The sequence below is a fragment of the Carcharodon carcharias genome, chromosome 8, assembly GCF_017639515.1.
Source record: "Carcharodon carcharias isolate sCarCar2 chromosome 8, sCarCar2.pri, whole genome shotgun sequence".
NCBI classification, from domain to species: domain Eukaryota; kingdom Metazoa; phylum Chordata; class Chondrichthyes; order Lamniformes; family Lamnidae; genus Carcharodon; species Carcharodon carcharias.
The window spans coordinates 161,971,369-161,990,860 of NC_054474.1; the positions used below are offsets into that span (position 1 = coordinate 161,971,369).

Genomic DNA, 19,492 nt, shown 5'->3' on the forward strand with positions numbered 1-19,492 from the left:
GGAGCTGCAGGTGGAGCCTCACAATGTTAGAGCCAGGAGCTGCAGGTGGAGCCTCTCGATATTGGAGCCAGGAGCTACAGGTGGAGCCTCACAATGTTAGAGCCAGGTGCTGCAGGTGGAGCCTCACAATGTTGGAGCCAGGAGCTGCAGGTGGAGCCTCTCGATATTGGAGCCAGGAGCTGCAGGTGGAGCCTCTCGATATTGGAGCCAGGAGCTGCAGGTGGAGCCTCTCGATATTGGAGCCAGGAGCTACAGGTGGAGCCTCTCGATATTGGAGCCAGGAGCTACAGGTGGAGCCTCTCGATATTGGAGCCAGGAGCTACAGGTGGAGCCTCACAATGTTGGAGCCAGGAGCTGCAGGTGGAGCCTCTCGATATTGGAGCCAGGAGCTACAGGTGGAGCCTCACAATGTTGGAGCCAGGAGCTGCAGGTGGAGCCTTACGATATTGGAGCCAGGAGCTACAGGTGGAGCCTCTCGATATTGGAGCCAGGAGCTGCAGGTGGAGCCTCATGATATTGGAGCCAGGAGCTACAGGTGGAGCCTCATGATATTGGAGCCAGGAGCTGCAGGTGGAGCCTCATGATATTGGAGCCAGGAGCTACAGGTGGAGCCTTGCGATGTTGGAGCTGCAGGTGGAGCCTCACGATGTTGGAGCTGCAGGTGGAGCCTCACGCAGCCAGTGGAGCCTCTACCAAGTAGAGCATCCAGCAGCTGCTGTACGACTGTTGCAGGTAATGGTGTGTGAGGGCCTTTGTAGGGACAGGGGGGAAAGAAGGCAGGGAGGAGAGGCAGAAAGAAGTGTGGCGGCTTTAGATGCCAAAAGTGTGCGGGGCTGGAGATGCAAAGATTATGGGGGTCTTGGATGGGTGCAGTGGAGAGAGTAGGCAGACGGACTCCTCTGCCTCAGGTGTTGCTCTGTTGAGGGTCTCTGACACCTCTGCCTGATGTTCCCCTATTTCTTGCTATATCACCAGCATCTTGTCCATGACCATTCCCAGAGGCTCATTATCTGACTCAGACTTAGCTGAAGCCTCTTCCCTAACAGTGCCAATGACCTTGGCTGTCCCTGCCTCCTCCTGCTGCAAACATGTGTCTGTGAGGTGACCATCAGATTGTGAGACCCTTCCTGAACTAGATCTTGAACCCACCAGTGTGTCTGTCTCTGGGCTGGTGGAGAGTGCAGCTGGTTGCGGTGACATCTCTACGGGTGCAATGTCCTCGTCGTCCTCCTCATCCTCGCTCCTCTGCAGGCTGGAGCTGGTGCTGGACTCGGGTTTGGGGTCAGGCCTCACCCTCTTCTTGCTGGTACCTGTAAACGAAAGAGGCAAGAGTGAGCGACTGTATGGGCTGTTTCCAACATGGCACTGAGCATGACCCTAAGGTTTCTACATCAAGACAGTAAACATGGTTCCTCACTGGATGGAGGCCAGATGCCAACCTTTCCGTCTGCACATGAATGGTCCTGAACCTCCCCTGCCAGCTTGGCAGCCGCTCTTGGAACGGCATGAGGTGCTGGAGTTCAGCCATGCCCCCTCCAGTCCTCTGTTTCTCATGCTTGTTGTGCATTAACTTGTCATGTGCAAGGAGAGAAGATGGTTTGCGAGCAATTGGGATGGAGGTGTCATTTACATCCGCCAGACTTCACCAACAATCCACTGGCTACTATGCGGCATGTGAAAGATGCAATGCAGCAGTCCACAAGCATTCACCTGAGGAGGAGGAGGCTCCACAAATATCCCCATCCTCAATGATGGAAGAGCCCAGGACATCAGTGCAAAAGATAACAAGAACAAAAATAGCAGAAAAAACTCAGCAGGTCTGACAGCATCTGCGGAGAGGAATATAGTTAACATTTTGAGTCCGTATGACTCTTCATCAGAACTAAGGAAAAATAGAAATGAGGTGAAATATAAGCTGTTTGAGGTGGGGTAGCACAGGTAGAGCTGAATGAGGGCCAGTGATAGGTGGAGGCAAATAAGAGATTGCCAAAGATGTCATAGACAAAAGGACAAAAGGGTGTTGATGGTGGTGATATTAGCTAAGGAATGTGCTAATGGTGACATTAAGGGTAGAAAGCAGGGCGAGCAAGTGACAGATAGCTATGGTGGGGGTGGGGTGGGGGGGAAGGGATCGAAATAGGCTAAAAGGTGGAGATAAAACAATGGATGGAAATAAATTTAAAAATAATAGAAATAGGTGGGAAAAAAATATATATTAAAAAAAAATTTTAGTTTATAAATTATTGGGAAAAGACGGATGGGAAAGGGGGTGGGGATAGAGGAGAGAGTTCATGATCTGAAGTTGTTGAGCTCAATGTTAAGTACAAAAGATAAGGCTGAAGCATTTGCTACAATCTTCAGCCAGAAGTGCCGAGTGGATTATCCATCTCAGCCTCCTCCTGAGGTCCCCAGAATCACAGATGTCAGTCTTCAGCCAATTCGATTCACTCCATGTCACATCAAGAAAAGGCTGAAGGTGCTGGATACTGCAAAGACTCTGGGCCCTGACAATATTCTGGCAATAGTACTGAAGACTTGTGCTCCAGAACCAGCCACACCCTAGCCAAGCTGTTCCAGTACAGATACAACACTGGCGTTTACCCAGAAATGTGGAAAATGCCCACAAAAGCAGGAGAAATCCAAACCAGCCAATTAGCGCCCCATCAGTCTACTCTCCATCATCAGCAAAGTTATGGAAAATGCCATTGAGGGTGTTAGCAAATGGCAATAACCTGTTCACTGACGCTCCGTTTAGGTTCCGGCAGGGCCACTCAGCCTCTGACCTCATTACATCCCTAGCCCAAACTGTTGTAGGATGTTGATTACAGTTCAGTAGGGCTGAAGAAGTCTTCATAGTCATACGTAGGTTAACTGTCTTTATTGACTCTTTAGAATTATTTACAAATATATAGTAAAGGGTACAAGCTACGAGCTCTCACCACACTTGTTGATACACAAGGCGTTTTTCCAGGTAATTCTGTTTTTGTTTTGGATTTCCAGCATCCGCAGTTTTTTTGTTTTTATCTCTGTCCAACACTAACCTGATCCTGGATGTGGGTCATGCACTCTCGTACATCACTGTGTGGGCAGTGCTGTACTCAGTCCCACATTGACCCTATATGTGCCAGACCCTTATAGTACACAAACATGGGCAAAAGAGCTGAACTCAAAAGGTGAGGTGAGAGTGAATGCCCTTGACATCAAGGCAGCATTTGACCGAGTGTGGCATCAAGGAGCCTTAGCAAAACTGAAGTCAATGGGAATCTGGGGGAAAACTCTCCACAGGTTGAAGTCAAATCTAGCACAAAGGAAGATGGTTGTGGTTGTTGGATGTCTGTCATCTCTTTCATGGGACATCACTGCTGGAGTTCCTCAGCGTCGTGTGCCTAACTATCTTCAGGTTTCATTGACCTTCCTTCCATCATAGGGTCAGAAGTGGGGATGTTCATTGATGATTACACAATGTTCAGCATCATTCGCGACTCCTCAGATATTGAAGCAGTCCATGTCCATATGCAGCAAGACCTGGACAATATCCAGGCTTGGGCTGATAAGTGGCAAGTAACATTCGCACCACACAAGTGTCAGGCAATGACCATCTCCAACAAGAGAGAATCTAATCATTTCCCCTTGACATTCAATGACATTACCATTGCTGAATCCCCCACTATCAACATCCTGGGGTTACCATTAACCAGAAACTGAACTGGACCAGTTCATGGCTACCATGGCTACAGAGTAGGTCAGAGGCTGGGAATCCTGTGGCGAGTAACTCACCCAAAGCTTATCCACTCTCTACAAGGCACAGGTCAGGAGTGTGATAAAATACTGTTCTTGCATGCATGAGTGCAGCTCCAACAACACTTAAGAAGTTCGATACCATCCAGGACAAAGCAGCCTGCTTGATTGGCATTCCATCCATCTCTTTCAATGATCACTCCGTCCAACACTGACACACAGTGGCAGCAGTGTGTACCATCTACAAGATGTACTGCAGCAACTCACCAAGGCTCCTTCAACAGCACCTTCCAAACCCATGACCTCTATCATCTGGAACAACAAGAGCAGCAAGGGAACACCACCACCTGCAATAATAATAATAAAAGCAAAGAACTGCGGATGCTGGAAATCCAAAACAAAAACAAAAACAGAAATAACTGGAAGGAAAACCTGGAATACCACCACCTGCAAGTTCTCCTATAAGTCACTCACCATCCTGACATGGAATTATATCACCGTTCCTTCACTGTCACTGTGTCAAGATCCTGGAACTCCCTTGCTAGTAGCAATGCGGTTGTTCCTACACCACAAGGACTGCAGCGGTTCAAGAAGGTAGCACACCAGCAGCTGCTCAAGGACAATTAGGGATGGGCAATAAATGCTGGCCCAGCCATCAACGGCCACATCCCATGAACAAATAAAAATAAAGCTCTGACATGGAGTTAGCATGTGCATAGGCAAGATAGGCTAAACAGTCTACTCCTATGCTGAGGTTTTTATGATTCTATGATTCTGTATCTGCCACTTCAAAAATTCAAATAATTGATGGACTGAGTTATTTAAATAAATAGATTCCTTAAAGCCAGGATTCGTCAATAAGAGCTATTTTATAACATTACAAAAGAAAACCTGCACAGCTAAGTAAATACAATACTGTTCATTGTATGGGTGGTAGAAGTGCAACCTATGCTTTTTTTCTTAAAAACAGCTTGCATTTATATAGCACTTTTAACATAGAAAAATATCGCAGGATACTTCACAGAGAATTAATCACAATTAAACAAACATCAGACCAAAAGAGGTGAAATTAGGAAGGGTGACCAAAAGCTTGGCCAAAGAAATAGGTTTTAAGAAGGATTTTAAAAAGGAGGGAGGTGGCGAAGCACAGGAAATGTATGCCACAGTGATGAGTTTTGAGGTGGGGATGGCATTTAATCGGGTAGGAGGGTGCGGAGTGGAGACCTTACCACCTTCCCATCTTCTCCTGATTAAGTCCAGGGTGGGCAGATTTGTGGTTGGTCTTCCCATACAAATGCTAATTGAGACTCTTATGTAGGCAATTAATGACCTCTGCCATTTCTTCCAACCTCCCTACACCCCTAGCCAGCAACTCCCTCCCCGTGACCCCCAATCCGCTCTCATGATCCTAGGCCTCTGGTGGGTGCATTAGCAGCAGCCACCACTCCCAGAGGTGCTGACAGTGGAGAACTGCCCAGCCTCTGATTGGCCAGCAGCTCTCGGATGATGGGGTTTCCTGGGGAAGGCACACCGCTGGCCAGTTAAGTGCCTGGTGGGTACTAATTCCAGTGGACTTTTACCAATGGAGGCAACGAGGGCTCCTGCCAGTTCTCCAGTCGCCAACATTAAATTACAAGAGCTTTGAGTAGGCATTCAGGACCTGGAGCCTAGGCTGGAAGCAGAGTGTTGGATGAAATGAAACTTAGGGAAGGAAGAGTATGAGAGGCCAGCCAGGAGAGCTTTGGAATAATCAACAACCAGATACCAGGCTATTGTTTGCTTTTGTATGCAGTACAGGAAAATTAATGTTCACATAAAGTAACTATTGCCACTCTTCATGCAGGTACTTCTTGATGCTGAAAAGCACGATCTTGGATGTGGTGCTGGAGCAGGGAGAAATAATGCTGATGTATTCAGGAGAGCTGGGTTGATGTTTTTTACCAATGCTAATGTTAAAGCTTTGCCAGTTACTGGTAACCATGCAATTGAATTAATAATTTATAATTAATCATCTGGTAGTAGAGAACTTGAGTATTGCTGAAAAAAGAGACATCTTGTCAAAGCTTTTCATCTTGCACTCATCAGGACAATTCGCAAGGATATCAAATGTAAAAGGAACAACAGTTTGTACTGTATGAGAAGAAAGTGCTGATTGGTTGGCAAGTGGACTCTAATTGGTAGAGGCATTGCCATGAAGAATGCATCAGTTGACGGTTACTGACAGTTAAATGCGAAGCATTGTTTTAAATTTAAACCAGGCAGCTTGACTCTGATTGGTCAAGGCATTTCCCTGAGGAATGAACCAGTGGATGGCTGTTACTTATTTTGTTCAACTGAAACAGACGCAATGTGGTGCATTTGTGTGTATTGGGAGCTACATATATTAATACATAGGACGCTGTTCTTTGCAGACAGAAAGAACATGTACACACATTATGTCTGTTTCATCAGCATGTGCAAGATGAGTGCAAGAACAATAGCTTCGACAGAAATGTCTCTTTTTCAGCAATACTCAAATTATAATTTGCAACTAGATGTATAGATGTTTTAGAGGAAGAGTATTGCCTCATGATTCAGAATGTTATATACCTTGGAATTGATGGAGGTAGGAGCCACAAGTGTTCAGGAATGGGAACCCTGGCCACTTTTCCCATGTTGAGCCCAGGACGAGAGAGGTTAATTGTGAGGTCCTTCTGCAACCTGAATGAGATTGGCTGGCTCTGCACAGCCTGATAAATTTCCCAGACATAAGAAGGAAATAACTTGTATTTGTATAGCATCTTTCATAACTTCACATGTCTAACAGTGCATCAGTAGCAAAGAAGCACTTTTGAAGTGTAATCCCTGTTGTAATGCAGAGAAATGCAACAGCAATTTGTGCAAAGCGAGGTTGCACAACCAGTAATGGCTTCCCTTTTTGTGTCAGTTAAGGAAAAGATATAGGCCAGGACACCAGGAGAGCTTCTCTGTTCTTCAAATAGTGCCATGGAATCTTTTACATCTTTCTGAGGAGGCAGATAGGGATTCCATTTATATATTTGAAAGACAATACCTCCAACAGTTCAGCACTAAACTGAAATGTCAGCATAGATTACATGCTTAAGCCCCTGGAACATATAGCAACCTCTGAGCCAAGTCTGAAATCATGGGCAGAATTCCCGCCCTACCACCGAAAAAGTCGGTGTGGAACTCACCCCCACTCTTGACAGCTGATCCATAGCTATTTAACACTGGTGATTGGCTGGTGACAGGCCTTCTCCCCCATCTGGGAGTGGTGGCCACTGCTGGGACTGCAGTCAGTCTCAGAAAACAAAGTGCTGGGAGCTGGATGAAAGGTAAGTTTGGGGCACTCATGCCAGAGCCAGGTCAGGAGGCCCGGGGGGAGGGGGCGAGGAAGGTTTGGGAAAGGGTGCAAGGGCCAGGGGGGAGGGGACAGCCAGGGGAGGCATACCTTTTGGGGGTCTCCTGATTGGAAGGAGGGAGTTCCATAAAGGAGGCACCCTCCACCCCCCTACTTTCCTGTCCAATGCCCAAGCAAGCTAACCTACTGGGCGCCCCTGCCACCCTCTATCATCCTCCCGCCAGCTGAAAAATTGCAACTGGGGTGGGAAGTGCCCCCTATGTGACCATTAATTGGCTGATCATTTAAGGGCCTTAATTGGGGTGAACGTGGGTGGGCCACCCTAAGCCTTGCTGCTGACCGTAAAATCATGGCGAGATCGAGGGCGGCTGGCTAGGCAGCGGGAAAGTCACCCGCGGAATTTTATGGACCCCCCTACTTGCAAATCAGCCTGTAGGTGACTGTAAAATTATTGTCAGTGAGTTTCTATTAAAATGACAGCAATCCAAGTTCACAATGTTAAATATTTCTAATGTCACCCATTATTTATTGCATTAGCTCTGACAATATATCATTTACTCAAATGCATTAAAAAAGTATGCCCTACATAAACATTTTACAACTGAAGCTCTGTTTTTACTTCAACAGACACAAAATGTGATTCAAATTTGCGACCAAAGCGAGATTTGAAAATGATGACTGAAATTCGGAAGAAGAGTAAGGATATCTTAAAATCATTGATTAAAAGAAACATTTTTGTGTTTCAGCTGTCATTAAGTATTGTCCTGTTTTGTTGGTAAATACCAAATTATATTTAAATGTACTGTAGCTTTACTATCCCTTTTTCTTCTGAAGGTGCTGACTCACAATGGGGTAAAATTAAATGGGCGTTGGCAGCCCTCCTGTACCTCACCTAAGTGCATGAGCCTAGAAGGTAAAAGTGGAATTCTCCTCATAATTCCAATGGAAAATGAGGGAAAATTCAGGTGGTGGGACCACCATATCTTACAGCCCCCATCAGAATTTCCCTTTTCCTGCACCTTCGCTTCTTGCTGCTTTCCCACCTGCTGTCTGCACCTGAGTGTAATAGGACCTAGATAAAGAGAAGACTTCCCTTTTGCCACCCTATTTACCCCTGGTTCCCAAGCTTGTAGTAAAAGATAAATGCCTTGATGCCCTCTCTGGTGAAGGGAGAGGACTTGTAATGGCCTCTTTCCCCCTGCCCAGTTTCACCCAATCACTTACCTGCCGAAGGCCTTAGTTTTGACTGAGGCCTTCAGCATTTCAATTGTATTGCTGCTCTTGCAGCCCTATAGGTGAGATGATCTCACTTTGCAAAGATCAGGGATTGAATCTGAGATCCTTTTGGTCTTTGTGTTTCAGTATCTTACTGGATGATGCATTTACCCTGGAGCCATCATGCAATTTAATTTGGTACTATAGAGTGCAAATAAAATTTGAGAAAATGTAGGTAATAGTACTCAGTGCAGATTAAAATTGAAGACTGTAAGAAGAGGATTGAAGGTTAAATCCCCCTGGGAGATTTTAATTGCCCTTCCTCTTTCCATCAAGTGGGCAAAGTTATGACCACCATGTTAGTTTCAGATGTTTAGAAGACCATGTGAACATATCAGAAGCAGTTGGCTACAGCAGTTTATTGTCTATAAATAGTTGTTTTTTATTGCATTCTTTTGGAAATGGCTGTGAGCATCTCAAGAGGAACAATCGGTTTCAATCTTGCTATTTTTGTTTATTGCCAGTTGCCAGATTTACAAACCCTATTGCACAGAAGTGTTGTATGGATGGAATGAAAAGCTATCCTCTCAGACACTCATGCTCTGAACGAGCAAGGAGAATCAAGTTACCTGATCCATGCAGAAATATATTTTTGGAATGCTGCAATCATGCACAAAAGTTACGTTTGAAGTCTGAAAGTGACCTGACGTTGGGACGAATGGGTAAGTCTTGGAGCACAAAAGATTAATTTTCCTGCATATCCTATCAAACTGGCAAATGAACCACAGATCCAAGGGGTGAAATTTTATGCCCCACCCTTGCAGGGGGACCATAAAATCAGGTGCCACAGCAGCAGCATCATACCTGTTGCCTACCCGCTAATTTTTGATATAATGCAGGTCTAGGTGGATCCCTCCTGATCAGGCATCCCCGCCCCCCAAGGTAGTCCCCCCCCGAACATATTCCCCCACTCCCCTCACCAGGGTCTACCAGCCTGGCCCCAGCAAAACACTGGACTTACCTGCATGCCTGACAACATAGCTCCTCTTCAGTGAGAACTGCCTGTAGTCCCAGCAGTGGCCACTACTCCCAGTGACACAGTGGGAGTAGAGAACCCTGGGCCATTTGATTGGCAGAAACTCTTGGAGGTGGTGGCACTTTCTTCTAGATTTAAGCGGAAGTCCTGCCCTGAGCCAATTAATGGCTGACCCAGCCAAGTGGAGGCAGCCATTTTCCTTGACTTTTCAGCCATATAATTTCCACGTATAATTCCAGCCTAGGAGTTGGGGGTGAGGGGGTACCTTCTTATTTACATTCTTCCATTACATTATTCTGAAACCTCCAAAGGTTTTGCTATGCTTGATCATTTTCCTTGATCTATGTGATCTTTTTGTAAAGGAATCAAATTCTGAAGTAGATGTAATAGGCAGCGCTGTTATCTGTAACCATCATTATTGATTATTTTTGTGAATTGATGTCAATTAAACAAGATATCAAGTAGAAATTAAGTATCAAGTATCTATTAAACAAAGCTGTCAACATTGATTTAAAATGCACTGAGAAGCTGTTGATACCTGAGAAATTCTTCCCCCCCACCAAAAAAGTCACTATTAACTGGCACCTACCTACTTGAGGACAATGACCAAAGGAACTCATCCATTATTGTTCACCAAATGACTTGCTTGGTATTGCAGGATGCAGTGCCACAGCATATTAGGACATAGTTTCACTCCTAGTTTCCTTATCACTGCCATTAGATTTTGACCCATTGTTTTGGATTCCCCACCAGAGGAAATAGTTTCTTTGTACGTACTCTATTGAATGTGGATTCAGGCATCTTAAGAATACTGTTGGCTGCTGAAGCTGCATTCTGGTCATTGTGCACCAATTCCAAAATACAAGTTATTGCTCTTTTTCATGTTTTCATTCATTTTTGTTTAACCCCAAAACTAGAATTGAACAGTGAATATGAAATGGAGCCACCGCACATCCGTAGTTATTTTCCAGAAAGCTGGCTGTGGGAGGTCCATGAAATTCAAGAGAGGTATTTTCTGAAGCACATTTTTTGGAGCTGTTTCCATGTAATTTATAATTGGATTCCATAATCTATATCCTGCTGCAATAATTTGTTTCATCTCACCCACATAAACCAAACTGATATTTACAACAGCTCTGGAAAAATCCATTCCTGAGAGTCAGACCATTGCACTTCTTAGTGACAAAGTTAATTATAGTGGGTGCAACAGTGAGTACCAGCTCTGTTTTTACAATAATAGGATGTAAAAATTAGATGGCATAGTGCCCATTTTCTGACACTAAACAGGCATTTAAACCTCCAGTTTAGTGCGCAGGAAGCCAGGTTTTGAGCCAGAAGCACATTATATTGATATAGGCAAAAAAAAAAGTTGATCATGGTCCAATCTTGTCATAGGTGCTAGATCCTTTGCTGTAAAGGGCTTAATGCCTGTTTGAGGTCCCCATTCCATATTGATTGCCCCGAGACAGGCAGCATCAGCTGCATTTAGGAACCTAGATCTATATGCAGCCTAACTAGTCTCCTTAAAAGGATCACTGCAAGCTGCCACCAGAAAGGTAACATTTTAAAATATACTTACCCGTATGTGGAGCAGGAGTGATGTGTATGAATTTTATTAGCATTGGTTCTCTTGATCTTTTACTTGCACTTCTAACTCAATGGCTGGGATTTTCCGTGCCCAGCAGCGTCGGCCGTGTTCAGTGACGTGAGCAGACAATATAGCGCGATCGATTTCACAACGGCCTGAAACCAGTTTGCAATCGTCCGCGTTTCCTGTCATCAGACGTCGGGAACCACATTGTTATACATCTGCATATCATTATTAGGCCAGCCCACCGGAATCATCCCCTCCCTGCTGGATAATCCACCCACGTTGATGGGAAAACATGTCGACATGTTTCACAACAGCACATAAGCGACTTGCATCTGGTGGGCTGCACTTCGCTCGGGATTGCAAGGTTTGTTTGCCTGCCTTGCTTAGGGCAGCACTCGCAGTCATCAGCGCCAGACTTCACAGACAGCACCACATCACTTTTATGGGGGCTCACAGCAGGTCTCTTATCTACCAGATCAGCCATATGTGGGTGGCTTTTCAGTGGCTGCCAGGGCTTGCTTGGCGAATGGGGAGAAGTGGCCCTCAGGCAAGGGAAGAAACTGCAGGATGAGGGTTGTACTGGGGAAGAAGGGTAACCCAGGGTGTGTGTGGGGCACATGTTGATCTGTGCAAGTGGCCTGAAGATGATGAGGGCTGAGAGGCAGTCTCCAGAGGGGATGAGGCCAGATGGACATGTGAGGTTTTGTGTGTGAGAATGGGTGGTGTCCCTTGAGCTGGCAGTGAGTGAGATGCCAGTGAATGTGTGATGGACTTGAGTGTGTGAATTTAGAGTGATGAGATAGTTGCCATACCCTGGCTGCACAAATGAGATTATTCATCCTCTATCTGCATTGGATGGCCAATCTCTTCTGTGCAGCATTGGCACTGATCACCACTGCCACCGCCTCCCAAGCCTCGTTGGTCATGCTGCTGCCCATCCTGCGGTCAGAGCAGGGGTAGAGGACATTGCGGCGGGCCTCCATGGCATTGTAATGACACATCACTAAACCTGGGGGCTGCAGTCTTTTTGCCTTTCATATACATCTTAGCTGTGGAAGTCCTGGGCTGGGAGCACTGAGATGTATGCATGCATCTGGACTTTAAATATGGCGCCTGGCGTGATGAAGTGGCAAGGTGATGGTGTGGCGGCGAATGAGAGCCTGCCCCGCCCATCAAAATGACGTGTTTCTCGGGAGTGCATAACTAACTGGCAGGTTTGAGAAGAAACAGTGTGGAAACCTGCCATTGCAGTTGACGGGTAAAATATCATTGTACCCACCCGCTACCACACGTTGTGCAAATCTGGGATGATACCGCCCAGTGTGTATTGCTCATGCTCCTGTTAGACAGTCCCCCTCCTACAGGTATTGTCCTTAAAACACATAGGGTTATCAGCCTTACTGAAAAGTCCTCACCGATTATGATCTTTCCATACCTCTCAGGTCTGTGTCTTTGCCTTTGTCCCATCTGGTATGTGGTGATGGGTGCAACCTGTTTGATTCAACCCTCATCATTGGATCCTCAGTTGACTCACTCTCAAGATCTAGTGCAACTTCATATACTTCATTGGCCTGCAGTGAGCTCTTTACAGAATCTAGTACTCACTTGCTCTCAGTATACTTCACAAAGTCCATGTAGTCTTTTCCCTTTCCTTGAGCATTTTGACGAACAAGCAATTTTTGCTTCTTGCCTCCAGTCTTTTATATCCGGTTTTCATATGTGTAAGCATCAAACAAAATATGTATATCATTGGGATGATCTGCATTTTTGACCAAAAAATAAATTCCCCCTTTAAGGTAGAGAAATATAGAGTTTTTCACCACCAGGGTTTTAAGCTTTTACTTATCTTCCATTTATTTTGCCTGCTTTTCTTAACAAAATCTCTGTTCCCCTACCAGTTTTGATAGATGCTGTCCCTTTTTCTTTTCTTTCTTTATTGCTTTTTCCATCCAACTTTTCTGCTATCTTCTAGGCTTTTTCCCCAATACTTTAATATTATTTTTTGTCAGATGCTTTTAATTTTACTGATTCCTTTTCAAATTATCTTGAATTCCTGCCTCATGCCACTCACTGAGAGTTGCAGAGAGAGGAATATGACAAAGATAAAGCATTTTTGCCTATTATGCACTGAGGTATTAGTGTCCATCTGTCACAATACATTTGGGGCAAAATATTGAGTTCACTCAGAAAATGGCTGAGACTTTTTTGGTGTACACCAACCTCAGGATAAATGCTAAGGCTGAAACTGAATTTGTTTTGGCCTCATTTTCTGTCTGTAATGGAAGGAAAATAATTTCATGTGCAACAGGTGAGATTCCAGCCACTCCTGCAGTGCAAACATAGAAAACTATCTGTGGACAGAATCATCCCAGATTTGCACTAAGCATGGTAGAGGGTGTGAATAAAGATATTCTAACTGCCGACCACAATGGCAGGTTTTTGCGCTGTATCATCCCCTTCCCACTTCATTAATTATGCAGCCACAGGAAGCATGCCATCTTGCTGGCGGGCAGCCTCCGATTTGTCCGCCATACCATTACCTTGTCACTTCCTCATGCCGAGAGCCATACCTAAACCGTAACCGCACACACATTTCTCAATGCTTGCAGCCCTGGACTGCTCCAGTGAAGACATGGCCATAAAAGCCAAGTAGAGTGCAGCCCCCTGATTCAGTGACGCATCCCTGAGGCATCTTCTAGATGCCATGGAGGCCTGCTGTGATGTCCTCTACTCCCACTCTGGCTGCAGGAGGCCCATCAATCTCACGACACTGGCTTGGGAGCCGACGGCAGAGGTGGTCAGTGCCAACACTGCACACAAGAGGTCGGCCATCCAGTGCAGAAAACGGATGAATGATCTCATCCAGGCCGCCAGGGTAAGACAACCATCTCATCACGCTGAACTCACAGACTCACAAGCCCATCACCCAATCACTGCCAGCACAAGGGGCATCACTCTATCACACACATCCACATCTCATCTGGCTTCGCCTCCTCTGGAGACTACCTCCTCAGCCCTCACCATCTTGAGGCCATTTGCACAGATCAACATGTGCCCCCATAGACACCCTAGCATGCCCTCCTCCCTTAGAAGAGCCCTCGCCCTACGGCCTCTTTCCTTGCCTGAGGCCACTTCTCCCCCTTCCCCAAGCAAGCTCTAGCCCCGCAGCCGCTGAAATGCCACCCCACCTTACGGCTGGTATGGTAGGTAGACCCCCCTAAAAGTGATGTGCTTGCGATGCCTGGTGCTGATGACCGTGAGTGCTGCCCGAAGCAAGGTAGACAAACAAACCTTGAAGTCCCGAGCAAAGTGCAGCTCGACAGGTGCACGTCGCTTATGTGACACGCCGATATGCCTGGCTGATCCAGCTTGGGGAAGTGATCCCAGTGAGATGCTAAAGTATTAAAATTAGGTTCCCAACGTATGGTGGTGGGAAATATCACCTGCCATTGATGGGTGGAGCGGATGAGTGCAAACTAGTTTCACTACAGCGTAAAACCGATTTTTGGCCTTCTCACAATATTATCCACTCACGCCAACCATGATGCCTGCCACCAAAGGGACAGGACGATTCCACCATGTTACTGCACAGGTATCAAGGAAGGGCAAAGCCATTCCATGAAAATAAATGCAACCTGTGTGTCTTTTTCATATATCTGTTCGAATGCAGCTCTTCTTGAATTTGAAGCACAAATTTAATTTGACCTATATGAATTTTACCACTTTAGCCATCTCAAGCCATGATAGAGTGATAGGAAGACCAGAGAGAATCCTTAGATAGTTAGCCACGTAAAGTTAATGTTCAGAGACTGGAGCCAAATCCAATACATGTTATAGTTTAGTACAACAGACATGGCTCTTTATTTATAAAAACAAAAAAACTGCGGATGCTGGAAATCCAAAACAAAAACAGAATTACCTGGAAAAACTCAGCAGGTCTGGCAGCATCGGCGGAGAAGAAAAGAGTTGACGTTTCGAGTCCTCGTGACCCTTCGACAGAACTTGCGTTCGAGTCCAAGAAAGAGTTGAAATATAAGCTGGTTTAAGGTGTGTGTGTGGGGGGCGGAGAGATAGAGAGACAAAGAGGTGGGGGGGGTTGTGGTTGTAGGGACAAACAAGCGGTGATAGAAGCAGATCATCAAAAGATGTCAACGACAATAGTACAATAGAACACATAGGTGTTAAAATTAAAGTTGGTGATATTATCTAAACGAATGTGCTAATTAAGAATGGATGGTAGGGCACTCAAGGTATAGCTCTAGTGGGGTTCTTTTTTTATATAATGGAAATAGGTGGGAAAAGGAAAATCTTTATAATTTTTTGGAAAAAAAAAGGGAAGGGGGAAACAGAAAGGGGGTGGGGATGGGGAAGGGAGCTTACGACCTAAAGTTGTTGAATTCAATATTCAGTCCAGAAGGCTGTAAAGTCCCTAGTCGGAAGATGAGGTGTTGCTCCTCCAGTTTGCGTTGGGCTTCACTGGAACAATGCAGCAAGCCAAGGACAGACATGTGGGCAAGAGAGCAGGGTGGAGTGTTAAAATGGCAAGCGACAGGGAGGTTTGGGTCATTCTTGCGGACAGACCGCAGGTGTTCTGCAAAGCGGTCGCCCAGTTTACGTTTGGTCTCTCCAATGTAGAGGAGACCACATTGGGAGCAACGAATGCAGTAGACTAAGTTGGGGGAAATGCAAGTGAAATGCTGCTTCACTTGAAAGGAGTGTTTGGGTCCTTGGACGGTGAGGAGAGAGGAAGTGAAGGGGCAGGTGTTGCATCTTTTGCGTGGGCATGGGGTGGTGCCATAGGAGGGGGTTGAGGAGTAGGGTGTGATGGAGGAGTGGACCAGGGTGTCCCGGAGGGAGCGATCCCTACGGAATGCCGATAAGGGGGGTGAAGGGAAGATGTGTTTGGTGGTGGCATCATGCTGGAGTTGGCGGAAATGGCGGAGGATGATCCTTTGAATGCGGAGGCTGGTGGGGTGATAGGTGAGGACAAGGGGGACCCTATCATGTTTCTGGGAGGGAGGAGAAGGCGTGAGGGCGGATGCGCGGGAGGTGGGCCGGACACGGTTGAGGGCCCTGTCAACGACCGTGGGTGGAAAACCTCGGTTAAGGAAGAAGGAGGACATGTCAGAGGAACTGTTTTTGAATGTAGCATCATCGGAACAGATGCGATGGAGGCGAAGGAACTGAGAGGATGGGATGGAGTCCTTACAGGAAGCGGGGTGTGAGGAGCTGTAGTTGAGATAGCTATGGGAGTCGGTGGGTTTGTAATGGATATTGGTGGACAGTCTATCACCAGAGATTGAGACAGAGAGGTCAAGGAAGGGAAGGGAAGTGTCAGAGATGGACCACGTGAAAATGATGGATGGGGTGGAGATTGGAAGCAAAATTAATAAATTTTTCCAAGTCCTGACAAGAGCATGAAGCGGCACCGAAGTAATCATCGATGTACTGGAGAAAGAGTTGTGGAAGGGGGCCGGAGTAGGACTGCAACAAGGAATGTTCCACATACCCCATAAAGAGACAGGCATAGCTGGGGCCCATGTGGGTACCCATAGCCACACCTTTTATTTGGAGGAAGTAAGAGGAGTTGAAGGAGAAATTGTTCAGTGTGAGAACACTCCACCCTGCTCTCTTGCCCACATGTCTGTCCTTGGCTTGCTGCATTGTTCCAGTGAAGCCCAACGTAAACTAGAGGAACAACACCTCATCTTCCGACTAGGGACTTTACAGCCTTCTGGACTGAATATTGAATTCAACCACTTTAGGTCGTAAGCTCCCTCCCCCATCCCCACCCCCTTTCTGTTTCCCCCTTCCCTTTTTTTTTCCAATAAATTATAAAGATTTTCCTTTTCCCACCATTTCCATTATATAAAAAAAACCCCCACTAGAGCTATACCTTGAGTGCCCTATCATCCATTCTTAATTAGCACATTCGTTTAGATAATATCACCAACTTTAATTTTAACACCTATGTGTTCTATTGTACTATTGTCGTTGACATCTTTTGATGATCTGCTTCTATCACTGCTTGTTTGTCCCTACAACCACACCTCCCCCCCCCCACCTCTTTGTCTCTCTATCTCTCCGCACCCCCACACACACACCTTAAACCAGCTTATATTTCAACTCTTTCTTGGACTCGAACGCAAGTTCTGTCGAAGGGTCATGAGGACTCAAAATGTCAACTCTTTTCTTCTCCGCCAATGCTGCCAGACCTGCTGAGTTTTTCCAGGTAATTCTGTTTTTGTTATGGCTCTTTATTTAACTTACAATGTTCCAGGTAGAAGAATTATACATTTAACTATTGTAAATCTAGTGTATAATTGCTTTTATTCAATTATCCATTCACTATTTAATAAATATGTTTGTCAGTTTACAACCTAACCCATGATCTGGTGCTGTATAGTGTTCATTCCAGCATCCCCAAAATTGCGGAAGATTACATGAGGGAACATGATATAAAGTAATAAAGCCAAATACAGTAACCGAGGTTTTCTGTTCAATCTTTAGAATCACTAAGACTTTGATATTGAACAACAGCAAAATAATAACATGCATTTATACAGCACTTTAACGTAGCAAAATATCCTAAGGTGCTTAGCAAGAGAATATCAAAACAAACGTTCTTGACACCGAGTAACAGAAGGAGCTATCAGGACAGATGACCAAAAACTTGATCAAAGATAAGTTGAGCAGATAAAGACACACTCTGGACTGTAAGGAATGAAGGCTCACTCGCAGGAATGATGTGAGATACTTAACCTGTGTACATTATCTAAGGTTCAAGCTAAGAAAACATTTAAGGAGCTTTCTCACATAAAAAGTGTTTTTGTTGATAGGTAGAGCAGAGAGAATCCACAGATAGTTTTCTACCATAAATGTTCACAGTAAATAACAAGAAACTTGATTAAATAAAAACAAAGCAAATACTTGAACATTGAAACTCATCAAAGTATACAACAGCAATTCAAAAAGAATGCCAAATTTTGTCTTTATTCCACAGATAATTTGCCATTTGTTTTCTTATAACATTCTTTATTTTTTTAAATTCATTCATGGGATGTGAGCTTCGCTGGCTGGGCCAGCATTTATTGCCCATCCGTAGTTGCCCTTGAGAAGGTGGTAGTGAGCTGCCTCCTTGAACCATTGCAGTCCATGTAGTGTAGGTACACCCACAGTGCTGTTAGGAAGGCAGTACCAGGATTGTGGCCCAGCGGCAGTGAAGGAATGGTGATATATTTCCAAATCAGGTGGTGGTGTTCCCATGTGTCTGTTACCCTTGGCTTTCTAGATGGTAGTGGTCGTGTGTTTGGAAGGTGCTGTCAAAGGAGCCTTGGTGAATTCCTGCGGTGCATCTTGCAGATGGTACACAATGCTGCCACTCTGCATCGGTGGTGGAGGCAGTGAATGTTTGTGATTATGGTGCTAATCAAGTGGGCTGCTTTGTCCTGGATGATGTCATGCTTCTTGAGTGTTGTGGGAGCTGCGCTCATCCATGCAACTGGAGAGTATTCCATCACACTCCTAACTTGTGCCTTGAAGATGGCAGATAAGCCTTGGGGAGTTAGGAGGTGAGTTACTCGTCACACTATTCCTAGCCTCTGCTTTTGTAGCCACAGTATTTATTTGGCTACTCCAGTTCAGTTTCTGGTCAATGGTAACCCCCCAGGATGTTGATAGTGGGGGATTTAGTGATGGTAAAGCCATTGAACATCAAATGGCGATGGTTGGATTCTCTCTTGTTGGAGATGGTCTTTGCCTGACACTTGTGTGGTGCGAATGTTACTTGCCACTTGTCAGCCCAAGCCTGGACATTGTCCAGGTCTTGCTGTATTTGGACATGGACTGCTTCAGTATCTGAGGAGTTGCGAATGGTGCTGAACATTGTGCAATCATCAGCAAACATCCCCTCTTCTGATCTTATGATGGAAGGAAGGTCATTGATGAAGCAGCTGAAGATGGTTGGGCCTAGAACACTACCTTGAGGAGCTCCTGCAGTGATGTCCTAGAGCTGAGATAACTGACAACCAACTCCTACAACCACAACTACCTTCCTTTGTGCTAGGCATGACTCCAACTAGCAGAGAGTTTTCCCCCTGATTCCCATTGACTCCAATTTTGCTAGGGCTCCTTGATGTCACATTTGGTCAAATGCAGACTTGATGTTAAGGGCAGTCACTCTCACCTCTCTTCGGGAGTTCAGCTCTTTTGCCTATGTTTGAACCAAGGCTGTAATGAGGTCAGGCACTAAGTGGCCCTGGTGGAACCCAAACTGGGCATCGGTGAGCAGGTTATTGCTAAGCAAGTAGTGCTTGATAGCACTGTTGATGACCCCTTCCATGACTTTACTGGTGATTGAGGATAGACTGATGGGGCGGTAATTGGCCGGGTTGGATTTGTTCTGCTTTTTGAAGACACAACATACGTGGGCAATTTTCCATATAGCCGGATTGATACCAGTGTTGTAGGTGTACTGGAACAGCTTGGCTAAGGGTACGGCAAGTTCTGGAGCACATGTCTTCAGTACTATTGCCGGAATATTGTCAGG

At 45.6% G+C, this 19,492-nt stretch overlaps 1 protein-coding gene across 1 annotated transcript in view; it reads left to right on the forward strand.

Moving 5' to 3' along the window:
* The window catches only part of c5 (complement component 5), a 155,378-nt gene that overhangs the window by 74,087 nt on the left and 61,799 nt on the right, over window positions 1-19,492 (forward strand). The window contains exons 15-18 of the mRNA XM_041194155.1: window positions 5,582-5,711; window positions 7,727-7,795; window positions 8,839-9,036; window positions 10,268-10,358. Coding sequence (XP_041050089.1) covers window positions 5,582-5,711; window positions 7,727-7,795; window positions 8,839-9,036; window positions 10,268-10,358 — 488 coding nt within the window. The remainder of the gene's footprint in view (window positions 1-5,581; window positions 5,712-7,726; window positions 7,796-8,838; window positions 9,037-10,267; window positions 10,359-19,492) is intronic.